Here is a 14,253-nt window from a genome sequence, read left to right as displayed (position 1 = left end):
TGAGAACCTGTAACTTGAATTTCGGTAGTCTGATTTCAATTTTCTGAAAGTTATGGGAGCTTTTTTTAAGTTAAATGGAGCTCATTCATTTGGTATGCTTAAAATTGATCATAATTATAGCCAGATTTCAGCTAAATACCATGGACTACAGTCCTGGTCTTTTTCTGACATTTTGTTGCTCATAATGTGGGGGTTGATTGTGCTATTTCATAAAACCATAAAACCATTGAAATTGGACCACCAGAACATAATGTAGTCTGGTATCCCAGTATCATAAGGTTGGTGGAATTGTGTTGACTGCATGCAACGTGTATACTAGTACACGGTACATGTAATTCTTTATTATACTGCACACCATACTGTACTTATCCACACACCCACACACACACACACACACACACACACACACACACACACAGCTCCCTGAGTGTCAATTTCTTTCTTTCTCTCCTCCTTCGCAATCCACCAGAACTGACGTCTAATGAAATACTGCTCTTCAATCACCCTCTAAACAAGGGCGCCCTCACTATAACCCACGGCTCTGATCATTCCATTGAGTTACTTGACTGTTTGCAGCACCCAGACACTGGTGAGGTTCATGACCTCCCGACCCTCATAACCAAGCACCAGGTGGTGGAGATCAACGACCCAGTGCAAGTGACCCCCAAACACCTCGTCATTCTCTGGGACCCCCAAACAGAGTTCAAATACCAGCACCAATTGAATGTGAGTGTGCTAGCTAGCTTGTTGAGAGCTAAACCTGTGTAGGGTACCAGCTACATAGGCTTGTACATGGCTTGTAATAATAATTACCGTATAGCGAGTAATTTACGTGAGGTAGAAATGTTCGTATTTTTCGTATTGTAGAGCATCATACAAAAATGAAAACTGCTCTACCGCTATAGGTTCAACGTCACTATCCTGAGCTGTACCAATATTTAGAATACAAAGTGCACGTAAGAACAGTTTATACGAACATTTGCATCAAAGAAAAGTGTAGTAGACACTTGTATAATTCCGATTGTAATACATTTTTTATATCAGGTGACTGAATGGTCTTGTGAGGTGGAGGGGATTGCTCACCACTAGGACCAAGGGGAAGTCCCTAGTGGTAGCCATGGATACCAAAAACACGGCTCACTTTGATAAAATGGAGGTACCATACATTATGCAATATGTATTGCTAGGAGCTCATAAAGAGGATTATCCAACTCCCACGCACACTCCATTCTAATCTCCTGTTTAGCAATAAATGACCGAAATTGATGAGTTAGCATGCAGGGGAGGGGTAGTTGAACATCTTTCAATAGCCATAACTTTAGTTCCGTTGATCTAATGTCAAAACTCTCACGATACTTTTTTCTGAAAGCTTAGAAAGAGACCTTTAAAATTATGTTTTTCGATCTAAAATTTTGTTGCGGCCAGAATTTGTTGTTTTTCGGAAGTAATGAACTTTGAGGTCTCTTTCTAAGCTTACACAAAATCAGAAAATCGTTGAAATAATTATGATCCACTGAATTCAAGTTTTGGCAACGTAAACATGCAGTGCTCGGACCATTGATTAAACTGATGGGGTTGTTGAACGGCCATAACTTTATCACACCCACACACACACACCCACATCCACACACACACCCACCCCCCACACACACACGCAGCCATGGGGCAGACACTGCGTTGTGACGTATTTGTAGCCTCAATTGAGCGTATTGAGATCACAACTCGTACGAGGGAGCTGCTGTTGGGGGAGGAGTCGAACGTTTCAGTGTGCAGGCTTTTTACGAGGAAGGTACGTACGTTTCAAAGGGGTTAATGTGGAAACAGTTACAGTTAAGTAGTGGGTGTGTCGATAGTCATCCATCACTAGGTTTGCTGGGAAATTTGTAATCCATTCTCTAGAATTTATTTGTGTACCTAATTTGCTCGTTATTCTCTGACCCTTGTACTCAGAGATGTGCCCACAGAATAAGGCCTATAGTTTACTAGGATCATTTATGAGATGGAGGTTTGAAAAATTAAAATATTCCGGGCACACCACTGTCAGTGTGTACTGTATACCGTATAGCGGGTAGGGTATAAACTTTCGTAGAATGACCGTTGAAAGGTTTTCGCGGATTTAATTTTCACTGAATAGCAGCCTGCATGCATGCGATATTAAATTCTAAACCTGTGTAGGGTACCAGCTACATAGTCTTGTACATGGCTTGTAATAATAATTATTATACGTGTATAATTATGATGATCCCATTTTGTACTACATCAGGAGTGCATGAACTCCTGGGACTATAATAATTATTATCGGGTTTAAAATACAGCGACTTTTCAATTACGAATTGCGAAATTCGCTCAATAGATTGGTCATGCAATTTCCCATTTATAGTTACAACGCAATCAAGCTTGTACAGTGTCATTCACAATCCATTAACCTCTCATTGGATAGTACTGTCCCTATTCCTGTGTTGTACACTACTGTCTATTTAATTGTAGATTGTGTTATTTATGTTTATGTGAGCAATTTCCTGAACCTATTTTCCCTCCCCCCACAGTCTCGTGCATGGACAAAGATGATGTGTACAGTTTTGGAGTGCTTGCTTGTGAAGTGGTGAATGGCAGATTTCCTGAAGCTGCTGTATTTCTTGGTCTGCTATGAGTATGGAAGGTGTATGGAGGGAGCTCCACCCACTCATCACCTCCTGTGTCTCTCACTCCCCTCAGGACAGACCCTCCATGGACACTGTGCTACACCACATCAAACAATTGGACTCTGAGCCTTAGGACATTTATTTATAAACGTGTGAAATAGTTTTCGACTACCCCATGCATGTTAATCATTATTTTGTACTTAGTTTATTTGTGTGATAATTATTTTGTCAATTTTATAACATGTTCTCTGCAAACAAAGAAATTTTGTTAGCTTATTCTGCAAACAAAGTGGGGGAGGGGCTGCTCAAAATGAGGGGGTGTTGAATGGGGTCAGAGGTCAGAAAGCCATGTGAATAAAAGCTATTTATATGTACGTGTACTAGATATCAAGATAAAGGCAGCCTTGATAGCATGCAGCCACGGTCCTCACACTCGTCTGCTCCCTTCATAAAGCCAGCTCTCTGGGGAAGCTGAACGTACGCGTACCGGTGGTTTCACTTCCCTATGTCCCCTCCGGCCAGCACTGGAGTCAAGGTCAACTTCACTCTGAGCTCCTCTCAAGGTTGCTTCTCTTGGTCAGTGTACCTACTGTGTGTGTGTAGGGGAGGGGGATACTGGTGCAAGCTGTGACCCTGAGTTACAGTCAATAGTTAATTAAGCTTGGTGCAAAGATTTAGGCCTAAAAACAATTTTAACGTGGCTTAATATTGCTCGGTGAATTCCAGCGTCCAATAATTATTATATAATTATAGTGCAATAAAAATAATTAATGATCACGTATAATTATTATGCCACCCACACACACTCCCACCCACACACACACACTCCCACACACACACACACACAGGTTGAACATTAAACCGGACATAGTGTCAGATATCTAACCATGCAGCTAGCATACTTGTAGTGATACACGTGTGTCTCTCCCCTGCCCTAACCACACACCCCCTCACACAAGTGCAGGTGTTGGTAAGTCCACCCTCCTCCGCTCTATGGTGTGTCGTGAGCTGCGTCTACCAGCTGGTGTGAGTGTACTACACGTGGAGCAAGAGGTCACCGGGGACAACACACTAGCACTGGATAGTGTATCAAGTGTGACACTGAGAGAGTGCAGCTGCTTGCTAGAGAGGGGGAGCTACTGGCCTCAGGGGACAAGGACACAGCAGCAGGCAGGTCTGTGTACCAGGGGGGGGGGGGGGTGAGGTGTTTTAAGTATAGTAAAATTACAATAATTATTTTATTACCAAATTAGTATCCAGCTATAATTAGGGTTACCAGTGTGTAGGTGTCCTAGTGTGTAGTGTACTGTGTGTTTGATTGCTAGTGAGCATTCGTATGATTATGGTTTGTGTGTATATTTTCAGTACTTATTTTCAGTACTTTATTTACCTTTCATCTGCCCCTCCCTCTGTATGTGTAGCGCTTCTGATGAGCTGGCTGAGGTATACCTTCCACTACAGGAGAAAGACGCTGACAAAGCACCAGCAAGGTAACTGTACCCAGTAGATCAAGTACCATCTTACACACTGTGCTCACTCACTCACAGAGCTGGCTGTATTCTGGCTGGTCTGGGGTTCACTCCGGAGATACAGACAGTGCTCCAGGGATGACATATCCATGAGGTTGAGGAAGGATATTAAAGACATACCTGCTGTGCATATCAGCAACCTAAAGACTCTAGAGTTTCAGGTATAAGACACTGTATCGAGTTATTATACCTCTTGTTGAAACTTCTGTTTCAAGAATTTTTAGCCCTCCCCTGTTGTTCACTGGCCTCCCTTTGTCATCCTAATAGGTGGCCCGGACGACCCTCCTCTCCGGACTACTCAAGACTGTGGCAGCAAACAAGAAGATGCCTCTGCCCATGAAGATCTTTGAGATCTCTGACATTGTGCTGAAGGACACAGAGAAAGGTGGGCAGAAGTTACATGCAAGTATAGGCTCACTGTAGATAGCTCTGAGAGGTCTTAACTTGAGTATAGTAGGAATGTCCAATTTCCAAAGTAAAAGATATTTAGTAACTATTTGGTAGTGCTACAATAATAATGGTGTGCTTATAAGATCAGTGATTGCATTCGGGCCCAAATCTTATGTTTTCTGGGGGAAGGCGTGGGTGTTTTTCAGAATCAGGCCTGTTTTCAGAGCTATCTTTTAGCTGCCATAACTTGAATTCCATGGATCCAATTTTAATGATTTTCTGATTTTCTGAAAGAGACCTTTCAAATGGTGTCATCGAAGTTTATATTTGAGAGATAAAAGTATTTGCCAATTTGGCCATACCATGAATAGCCCATGGTCCAAGGCGGAAAATTACAAATTATGGCCCCAACGAATGAAACACATCATTTGAAAGGTCACTTTCAGAAAATCATAAACATTTTTTGACATTGGATCAACGGTATTAAAGTTAATGCGTGTTGAAAAATCAGGTTTGTTTTTAGAGCTATCTTTTAGAGGCCATAACTTGTGTTAGAAACGTCTTATTTCAAAAACGCATTCTGTAGCTCTGAGAAAGCATTATTGTATACAATTAAAGTGTCTTAAAACCGCTAATTGCTCGCAGTGCCAAAGCTCACTAATTTGTGTGTCCTATGCTGTAGATGTGGGAACACGAAACCATCGTCGGTTGTGTGCAGTGTATTATAGTCGCACCCCCGGGTTTGAAGTGATCCATGGACTACTGGACCGTGTCATGTAGCTGCTGGAGGTGTCCTTCACCAAAGATGGCAGTGGATACTTCCTCAAGGCAGCTGAAGGTGAGGGTTACATAAGCACAACTGTGTATGTGTGTTAGGGACTTGTGAAGGAACTACTGTATATGCATTCAGTCCAGTTTGTTGGGAATAAATGGCCTTGAGGTTTTTTGAAGTGTATGTGTTTGGAAGATTATTTTGTCAGAAAATTAATTCCTACAACTACACTTGCTCACTGCCCATACTTCTGCACTGCTTGTGTTTACCGCCCCCTCCTCTGCACACACACTCCACAGACTGTACCTATTTCCTGGGCCGTTGTGCAGAGGTGTGTTTACGTGGGAAGGTGATCGGGAAACTGGGCGTGCTCCATCCTGGTGTGTCTGTTGTGCAGCTCTAGTGTGTGTGAGACTGGGAGGTGTGTCTGGTGCAGCTGTTCTCACGGCCTCCTCAACCAGTACCTGCCCTCCGTACTCTCCAGGGAGAACCTATCTCCTCAGGTTAGTGTGTGGTCATCATGACCTCCTTGACAGTATGTACCCAGGTGTGTGTTTAGGGTCAATACTGCAAGGTCATGTACTGTACATAATTATGTCATGTACATATAATTATAGCCTGGATCCCAGGGTAGGCCGGTGAACGAGGCTAGTACATATAATCCTTTTGTTTGTAGTTAGTGTGCTTTAGTAACCATTAAAGATCTAACATACTCTTCTTGAGGGGAGGGGTAGTTAAACACATTTAAACAGCCATAACTTTAGTACCGTTGATCCAATGTCAATTATTTGCTTAAAGCTTAGAAAGAGCTAGACTAGACTAGTTTCTCGTCCAATTCTGTTTTTGTTTGGTCAATGTACGCTTCTAAAGTGGGCATTCGTGAATATACTTGAGTGTACAGTTGTAAGTTATTACATAATTCGATTTTGGTTAAAATGTCATTCGTCTGTAGATATAATTATGGTGTATCTGTAAGGGATTGTTCAGGTTGTTCTCTTTTGGTGGGTGTTATGTTCAGTTTGGAAACTGCGTGTGTGTAGATTGGTCTAAGTGACTGGGTTGGGTCTAGCAGGTCCACTAGTCCACTGTCTAACAGTTTTAGAGCTTCTCTTGAAGGCTGGGTTTCAGTTGCACCAACTCTTAATCAATGTGTGTATTCTCAATCCCTCTCAATAATGATGTTTGTTAATAACAGTCGGCCATTTGCCATTTTCCGCACAAATAGCTTTATTTTCGAGCTAAGTAACAGTTACTGTTGTTTGGTTCAATGTCTGCTCAAGTATTGGCAATACGCATTTATCCACATGGCAATTATTGCTATGTCAGCTTATTATTTTAGTATGAGCTAGCTGGCTAGCTACATGTAGGCTTTCAAGTAATAGTGAAAGGTCTAGGCCAGGTCCTGAGGATCCGATGGTTACCGATAGTGCTACTCCTTGTTCCCGTGGTGTAGAGAGAAGATTCGTCGTCATGAAAACTAGTCAAGGTGAAGATGACTTGCTAGCTGATTGCGATACTTTTTTTATGTTATTTGAACTTTTCATACTGTAATCATTGTTCTTTGCTGATTGACAAACATTATGTGTCTTACCAATTTTGTCTAATGGCCAGTTTGTTTGTTCGGACATAATTATGGCTGAACATTTACAAATTGTTGTTTTGTGCACTACACAAGTGATCTCAGGCTGCTTGTATGGGCATTGGGTTGTGATGGACAATGAGCACTTGGAAATAATTGCCTAGTGTTGATGTATGTATGCTGATTTTGTATTATAATGAATTTGAATACATTTTGTGATCTTGTGTGTGTGCATTGGGTGCATGATGTGAGATCAATTTCAACATGGTATGGAGTGTTGTTAACATGGAGGGTGACATTGTATGAGTGTGTGTTGTCTGTATCTCAGGCAACTGGTCAGAGGGCTAGCAATAGAGTGGGTGTAGAATGTTGCTAGGCAATATAGCCACAAGTATGTGTGTACCATTATGGTCTAACCATAATCAATACTTTGATCCTATGAATATTGTTGTGCATGCATCACCTGACCTGTCACTGTGAGAGCTGTGAGTCTATAGCTGCTTTTGCCAAGCTTTGAGCTTTTCTTTCTACTACTAAACACTTTTCTAAAGGTGAGCATAATTATTGTACACGTTCTGATACATTCGTTTGTAGTTTTCGTTGCTTGAATTCTTTGCTATTATTATTATAAAGCTTGACACGCCCCCTTTTTAGCCTATTGTTATCCTTTTCTTTCCCCCCTCAGTTTTGTGTCAATGGCTGAGAGGCCAAGTGCTGCTCAAGAAGCTCTCTCCAAAGTGGAGGACCAGCTGTCATGCCTAGTCTGTCTGGAGCCCTACACCAACCCTCGACTGCTCTCCTGTTTCCACGTCTACTGTCAGCATTGTCTCGAGGATATAGTTGCCCACAATCGACAAGGCCAGCTGGAATGCCCCAAGTGTCGCCGGCCCACCCCCCTACCCCCCACTGGTGTGAGTGGCCTCCAGGCTGCCTTCAATGTACACCATCTCTTTGACATCCAGGAAACACTCAAGAAGGTGAAAGAACCTCAGAAATTAGCCTGTGAGAAATGCTCCAAAACGACTCGTAAAGCCACCAGCTTTTGCCGACAATGCACCAAGTTCATCTGCGACCTGTGTACGAGCATACATAAAGAATACGAGGAGTTCGAAGGTCACGAAATCGTTACTCTCGAAAAAGTGGAGGGAGATTTGATTCGCTTGGTCTCCCCAAAGAAGACGTCCCCTAGCTGCCCTAAACACGACGAGAAAATGAAACTTTATTGCGAACCTTGTGGGGAGTTAATTTGCCGAGATTGCCTTGTTCATATACACAAAGACCACAAGTACTGTGTGATTGCCGACACCTTTGAGAGCCACAAGAAAGAGATCCTGGACTCCCTGGGACCCGTTGAGAAACAGCTAGAGGCCACCGACACAGCTCTCGTTAATCTGGATGGACGACATGCTGAAATTATTGAACATGGAAGAAAAATTGCGACCAATATCCACTCGAAATTTGATGAAATCCATCAAGCTCTGTATGCTCGTGAGGGGGAGCTTATGGCGGAGTTGGAAGGCCACACCCAACAACAGCTCAAGAGCCTCTCTGCTCAGCGAGAGGAGGTGGAGATCCTCCAAACCCAACGTAGCAGCTGCCTGCATTTCGTGAGGGAGAGCATTCGTACCGGGTCTCCAGGAGACGTGCTCAAGATGAAGCAAGGTGTGGTGAAGCAAGTGAGAGAGCTGGTGGACACCTTTGACCCCAACACCCTAGAGCCTCGTGAGACAACCAACACCTGTTTTGTGCCTTCTGCTCAGCTAGTCAAAGAGTGCAAAGAATTTGGAGCCATTGGCATACCATCAGTAACTGTTACCCCTACAAAAAGACCCGACAAGACCAGAGTGCAAGTAGTTGCCAGTCTTCAAACTTCAAACATAAAACATCAGCTGATCCAAATTCCGTCCTCAACCATTAAAGCCGAACTTATATCAAAATCAACGAATCAGATAACACAATGTATTGTGAAGGAACGAGGGAAGGGAGAGTACGAGATCTCCTACCAGCCGACAGTGGGCGGGGCCAGCGAGCTGATCGTGAGAGTGGGTGGAGAGGAGGTGGCAGGAAGTCCATTCCCTGTGGCAGTCAAGAGTCCGATCGATAAACTAGGAACTGTTATCAAGACTATCGGTGATCTCAAGTCACCTAGGCCTGATGGAGTGGCACTCAACCAACCTGGGGAGATAATTGTGGCTGAACAGGGTGCTGGTATTGTCTCGATATTTAACCCCACAGGAGACAAGCTGCGAACATTAGACACTCGAGGCACAGCTGTTGGGGAGATGAAGAATCCTCAAGGTGTGGCAGTGGACGGTGATGACAATATTCTGGTGGTGGATCGTGGTAATCATCGACTGTTGAAATTCTCACGTGGAGGAGACCTGATAGCAGCAGTTGGTAGTCATGGCGATGGTCCTGGACAGTTAAACAATCATTTTGGTGTTTGTGTCAACAGTGTCAATGGGAAGGTGTATGTGGTTGATTATGGTGCTAACTGTGTTCACATCTTCAACTCTGACCTCACATTCTCCAGCAAGTTCGGTAGTAAAGGCATTGGTAATGGACAGTTTAACTATCCCTATGACGTTGCATCTGATCGTAGTGGTTGTGTGTATGTGGCTGATTATTATAATCATCGAGTGCAAGTCTTCACACCCGATGGTGGCTATCTGAGGCAGTTTGGGAAGAAAGGCAGTGGAAATGGAGAACTTAACCGCCCTGCCAGCATCTGTGTGGACAGTGATGATCTGGTGTATGTGGGGGAGAGTGAGAACAATCGTGTCTCAGTGTTCACGTGTGAGGGAGTGTTTCTCAAGTCGTTTGGATCGTATGGATCTGGACCAGGACAGTTCAACGGTCCTAATGGCATAGCAGTAGACCAGTGTGGTGTGGTGTATGTGTCTGATTATGGCAACAATAGAGTGCAAATATTATCCTAGTTTATTTTTGTTATTAAATTCTTGAGTTATTGTAACATTGCTAATGAATATTGAAATTGAAATCAGTGAATTCTTTGCCCATGCTGTCCCTGTGTACGTGTGTACTGAGTCTCTCCTGTTATATAGTCGTACCTTTAGTATCCCCTCCGCTGCAGGGTCTCCATGGTGCTGGTGGTGGGCGTCAAAACTGGTACGGCCAAGGTCAAGGTCTGTCTGAGGGAGAGGGCGTGACAGGGGGTGGAGCCTGATATCATCAAGCTACTAGTCATTGAGAACATGATTCTACAACCCTCCATGGATGTGTACATTCTTCCACTGTCCTTTGTCGAGTTCGGGTGGAGAGATGGAAGTATGGGAGGTTAGAGGTCATCACCATGCCATCAGAGTAGTATTCATTGGAGCTGACCAATACGACAGTGGGGAGACTCCACTCACAGAGGTCATAGATAGTAAGTGTGTTGTTGAGGGGGACAACTTTTGCCACTGATTTTAGCATACCATTACTTTGATAGAACTTCCTATAAGAGTTACATGTGTACAGTGGTGGCTGTACCACTTTGAGAACCTGTAACTTGAATTTCGGTAGTCTGATTTCAATTTTCTGAAAGTTATGGGAGCTTTTTTTAAGTTAAATGGAGCATTCATTTGGTATGCTTAAAATTGATCATAATTATAGCCAGATTTCAGCTAAATACCATGGACTACAGTCCTGGTCTTTTTCTGACATTTTGTTGCTCATAATGTGGGGGTTGATTGTGCTATTTTATAGAGCTTCATAAAACCATTGAAATTGAACCACCAGAACATAATGTAGTCTGGTATCCCAGTATCATAAGGTTGGTGGAATTGTGTTGACTGCATGCAACGTGTATACTAGTACACAGTACATGTAATTCTTTATTATACTGCACACCATACTGTACTTATCCACCCACCCACACACACACACACACACACACACACACACACACACACACACACACACACACAGCTCCCTGAGTGTCAATTTCTTTCTTTCTCTCCTCCTTCGCAATCCACCAGAACTGACGTCTAATGAAATACTGCTCTTCAATTACCCTCTAAACAAGGGCGCCCTCACTATAACCCACGGCTCTGATCATTCCTGATAACGTCATTGAGTTACTTGACTGTTTGCAGCACCCAGACACTGGTGAGGTTCATGACCTCCCGACCCTCATAACCAAGCACCAGGTGGTGGAGATCAACGACCCAGTGCAAGTGACCCCCAAACACCTCGTCATTCTCTGGGACCCCCAAACAGAGTTCAAATACCAGCACCAATTGAATGTGAGTGTGCTAGCTAGCTTGTTGAGAGCTAAACCTGTGTAGGGTACCAGCTACATAGGCTTGTACATGGCTTGTAATAATAATTACCGTATAGCGAGTAATTTACGTGAGGTAGAAATGTTCGTATTTTTCGTATTGTAGAGCATCATACAAAAATGAAAACTGCTCTACCGCTATAGGTTCAACGTCACTATCCTGAGCTGTACCAATATTTAGAGTACAAAGTGCACGTAAGAACAGTTCATACGAATATTTGCATCAAAGAAAAGTGTAGTAGACAATTGTATAATTCAGATTGTAATACATTTTTTATATCAAGTGACTGAATGGTCTTGTGAGGTGGAGGGGATTGCTCACCACTGGGACCAAGGGGAAGGCCCTAGTGGTAGCCATGGATACCAAAAACACGACTCACTTTGATAAACGGAGGTATCGTACATTATGCAATATGTATTGCTAGGAGCTCATAAAGAGGATTATCCAACTCCCACGCACACTCCATTCTAATCTCCTGTTTAGTAATAAATGGCCGAAATTAATGAGTTAGCATGCAGGGGAGGGATAGTTGAACATCTTTCAATAGCCGTAACTTTATCTAATGTCAAAACTCTCACGATACTTTTTTCTGAAAGCTTAGAAAGAGACCTTTCAAATTATGTTTTTCAATCTAAAATTTTGTTGTGGACAGAATTTGTTGTTTTTCGGAAGTAATGAACTTTGAGGTCTCTTTCTAAGCTTACACAAAATCAGAAAATCGTTGAAATAATTATGATCCACTGAACTCAAGTTTTGGCAACGTAAACATGCAGTCCTCGAACCATTGATTAAACCGATGGGGTTGTTGAACGGCCATAACTTTATCACACACACACACACACACACACACACACACACACACACACACACACACACACACACACACACACACACACACACACACACACACCCCCACACACACACACACACACACACACACCCACCCCCCACACACACACGCAGCCACGGGGCAGACACTGCGTTGTGACGTATTTGTAGCCTCAATTGAGCGTATTGAGATCACAACTCGTACGAGGGAGCTGCTGTTGGGGGAGGAGCCGAACGTTTCAGTGTGCAGGCTTTTTACGAGGAAGGTACGTACGTTTCAAAGGGGTTAATGTGGAAACAGTTACAGTTAAGTAGTGGGTGTGTTGATAGTCATCCATCACTAGGTTTGCTGGGAAATTTGTAATCCATTCTCTAGAATTTATTTGTGTACCTAATTTGCTCGTTATTCTCTGACCCTTGTACTCAGAGATGTGCCCACAGAATAAGGCCTATAGTTTACTAGGATCATTTATGAGATGGAGGTTTGAAAAATTAAGATATTCCGGGCACACCACTGTCAGTGTGTACTGTATACCGTATAGCGGGTAGGGTATAAACTTTCGTAGAATGACCGTTGAAAGGTTTTCGCGGATTTAATTTTCACGGAATAGCAGCCTGCATGCATGCGATATTAAATTCTAAACCTGTGTAGGGTACCAGCTACATAGTCTTGTACATGGCTTGTAATAATAATTATTATACGTGTATAATTATGATGATCCCATTTTGTACTACATCAGGAGTGCATGAACTCCTGGTACTATAATAATTATTATCGGGTTTAAAATACAGCGACTTTTCAATTACGAATTGCGAAATTCGCTCAATAGATTGGTCATGCAATTTCCCATTTATAGTTACAACGCAATCAAGCTTGTACAGTGTCATTCACAATCCATTAACCTCTCATTGGATAGTACTGTCCCTATTCCTGTGTTGTACACTACTGTCTATTTAATTGTAGATTGTGTTATTTATGTTTATATCAGCAATTTCCTGAACCAATTTTCCCTCCCCCCACAGTCTCGTGCATGGACAAAGATGATGTGTACAGTTTTGGAGTGCTTGCTTGTGAAGTGGTGAATGCCAGATATCCTGAAGCTGCTGTATTTCTTGGTCTGCTATTGAGTATGGAAGGTGTATGGAGGGAGCTCCACCCACTCATCACCTCCTGTGTCTCTCACTCCCCTCAGGACAGACCCTCCATGGACACTGTGCTACACCACATCAAACAATTGGACTCTGAGTCTTAGCATTGGTGCATGAGTGTGTTATTATTAATTTGTGTAATGAAATTTTGTTAACTTATTCTGCAAACAAAGTGGGGGAGGGGCTGCTCAAGATGAGGGGGTGTTGCATATGGGGTCAGAGATCAGAAAGCCATGTGGACTCACTGAAAACTGTACTAGATATCATGCAAGATAAAGGCAGCCTTGATAGCAGCTACGGTCCTCACACTCGTCTGCTCCCTTCATAAAGCCAGCTCTCTGGGGAAGCTGAAGGTACCCGTGGTTTTACTTTCCTATGTCCCCTCCAGCACTGGAGTCAAGGTCAACTTCACTCTGAGCTCTCCTCAAGGTTGCTTCTTTTGGTCAGTGTACCTACTGTGTGTGTGTAGGGGAGGGGGATACTGGTGCAAGCTGTGACCCTGAGTTACAGTCAATAGTTAATTAAGCTTGGTGCAAAGATTTAGGCCTAAAAACAATTTTAACATGGCTTAATATTGCTCGGTGAATTCCAGCGTCCAATAATTATTATATAATTATAGTGCAATAAAAATAATTAATGATCACGTATAATTATTATGCCACCCACACACACACTCCCACCCACACACACTCCCACCCACACACACACACACACACACACTCCTACCCACACACACACACACACTCCTACCCACACACACTCCCACCCACACACACACACACACACACACTCCTACCCACACACACACACACACTCCTACCCACACACACACACACACTCCTACCCACACACACACACACACAGGTTGAACATTAAACCGGACATAGTGTCAGATATCTAACCATGCAGCTAGCATACTTGTAGTGATACATGTGTGTCTCTCCCCTGCCTTAACCACACCCCTCACACAAGTGCAGGTGTTGGCAAGTCCACCCTCTATGGCGTGTCGTGAGCTGCGTCTACCAGCTGGTGTGAGTGTACTACACGTGGAGCAAGAGGTCACCGGGGACAACACACTAGC

The 14,253-nt window shown here is 43.3% G+C and overlaps 3 protein-coding genes and 1 pseudogene across 5 annotated transcripts in view; all 4 read left to right on the top strand.

Moving 5' to 3' along the window:
- The window catches only part of LOC135333464 (nuclear pore membrane glycoprotein 210-like), a 33,439-nt gene extending 30,567 nt beyond the window's left edge, over positions 1-2,872 (top strand). Inside the window, exons 10-13 of one of the 2 annotated variants that reach the window (XM_064528435.1) lie at positions 420-726; positions 906-956; positions 1,045-1,156; positions 1,659-2,872. The gene's annotated coding sequence lies outside the window, so the exon portion shown is untranslated. Of the gene's footprint in view, positions 1-419; positions 957-1,044; positions 1,157-1,658 lie in introns of both variants that reach the window. The other variant, XM_064528434.1, reaches the window with a different exon arrangement.
- The window catches only part of LOC135333481 (nuclear pore membrane glycoprotein 210-like), a 43,428-nt gene that overhangs the window by 11,280 nt on the left and 17,895 nt on the right, over positions 1-14,253 (top strand). Inside the window, exon 1 of one of the 2 annotated variants that reach the window (XR_010393925.1) lies at positions 3,003-3,218. The exons of the other annotated variant lie outside the window; for it this stretch is intronic. The gene's annotated coding sequence lies outside the window, so the exon portion shown is untranslated. Of the gene's footprint in view, positions 1-3,002; positions 3,219-14,253 lie in introns of those variants that run through there. 2 annotated transcript variants of the gene reach the window in all.
- LOC135333467 (phenylalanine--tRNA ligase beta subunit-like) lies at positions 3,365-13,008 on the top strand (annotated as a pseudogene).
- LOC135333422 (E3 ubiquitin-protein ligase TRIM71-like) lies at positions 7,121-9,913 on the top strand. The gene is made up of 2 exons (XM_064528381.1): positions 7,121-7,463; positions 7,598-9,913. The coding sequence occupies exon 2, from the start codon at positions 7,608-7,610 to the stop codon at positions 9,849-9,851; it is 2,244 nt and encodes a 747-aa protein (XP_064384451.1). The 5' UTR covers positions 7,121-7,463; positions 7,598-7,607; the 3' UTR covers positions 9,852-9,913.

This window comes from Halichondria panicea, chromosome 3 (genome assembly GCF_963675165.1).
Source record: "Halichondria panicea chromosome 3, odHalPani1.1, whole genome shotgun sequence".
Lineage (NCBI taxonomy): Eukaryota > Metazoa > Porifera > Demospongiae > Suberitida > Halichondriidae > Halichondria > Halichondria panicea.
This window is presented reverse-complemented; position numbering and strand designations above follow the sequence as displayed.

What these genes read in the sequence shown, in the direction of transcription:
- LOC135333422 (XM_064528381.1), top strand. Translation starts at nt 7,608, where the DNA reads ATGGCTGAGAGGCCAAGTGCTGCTCAAGAAGCTCTCTCCAAAGTGGAG.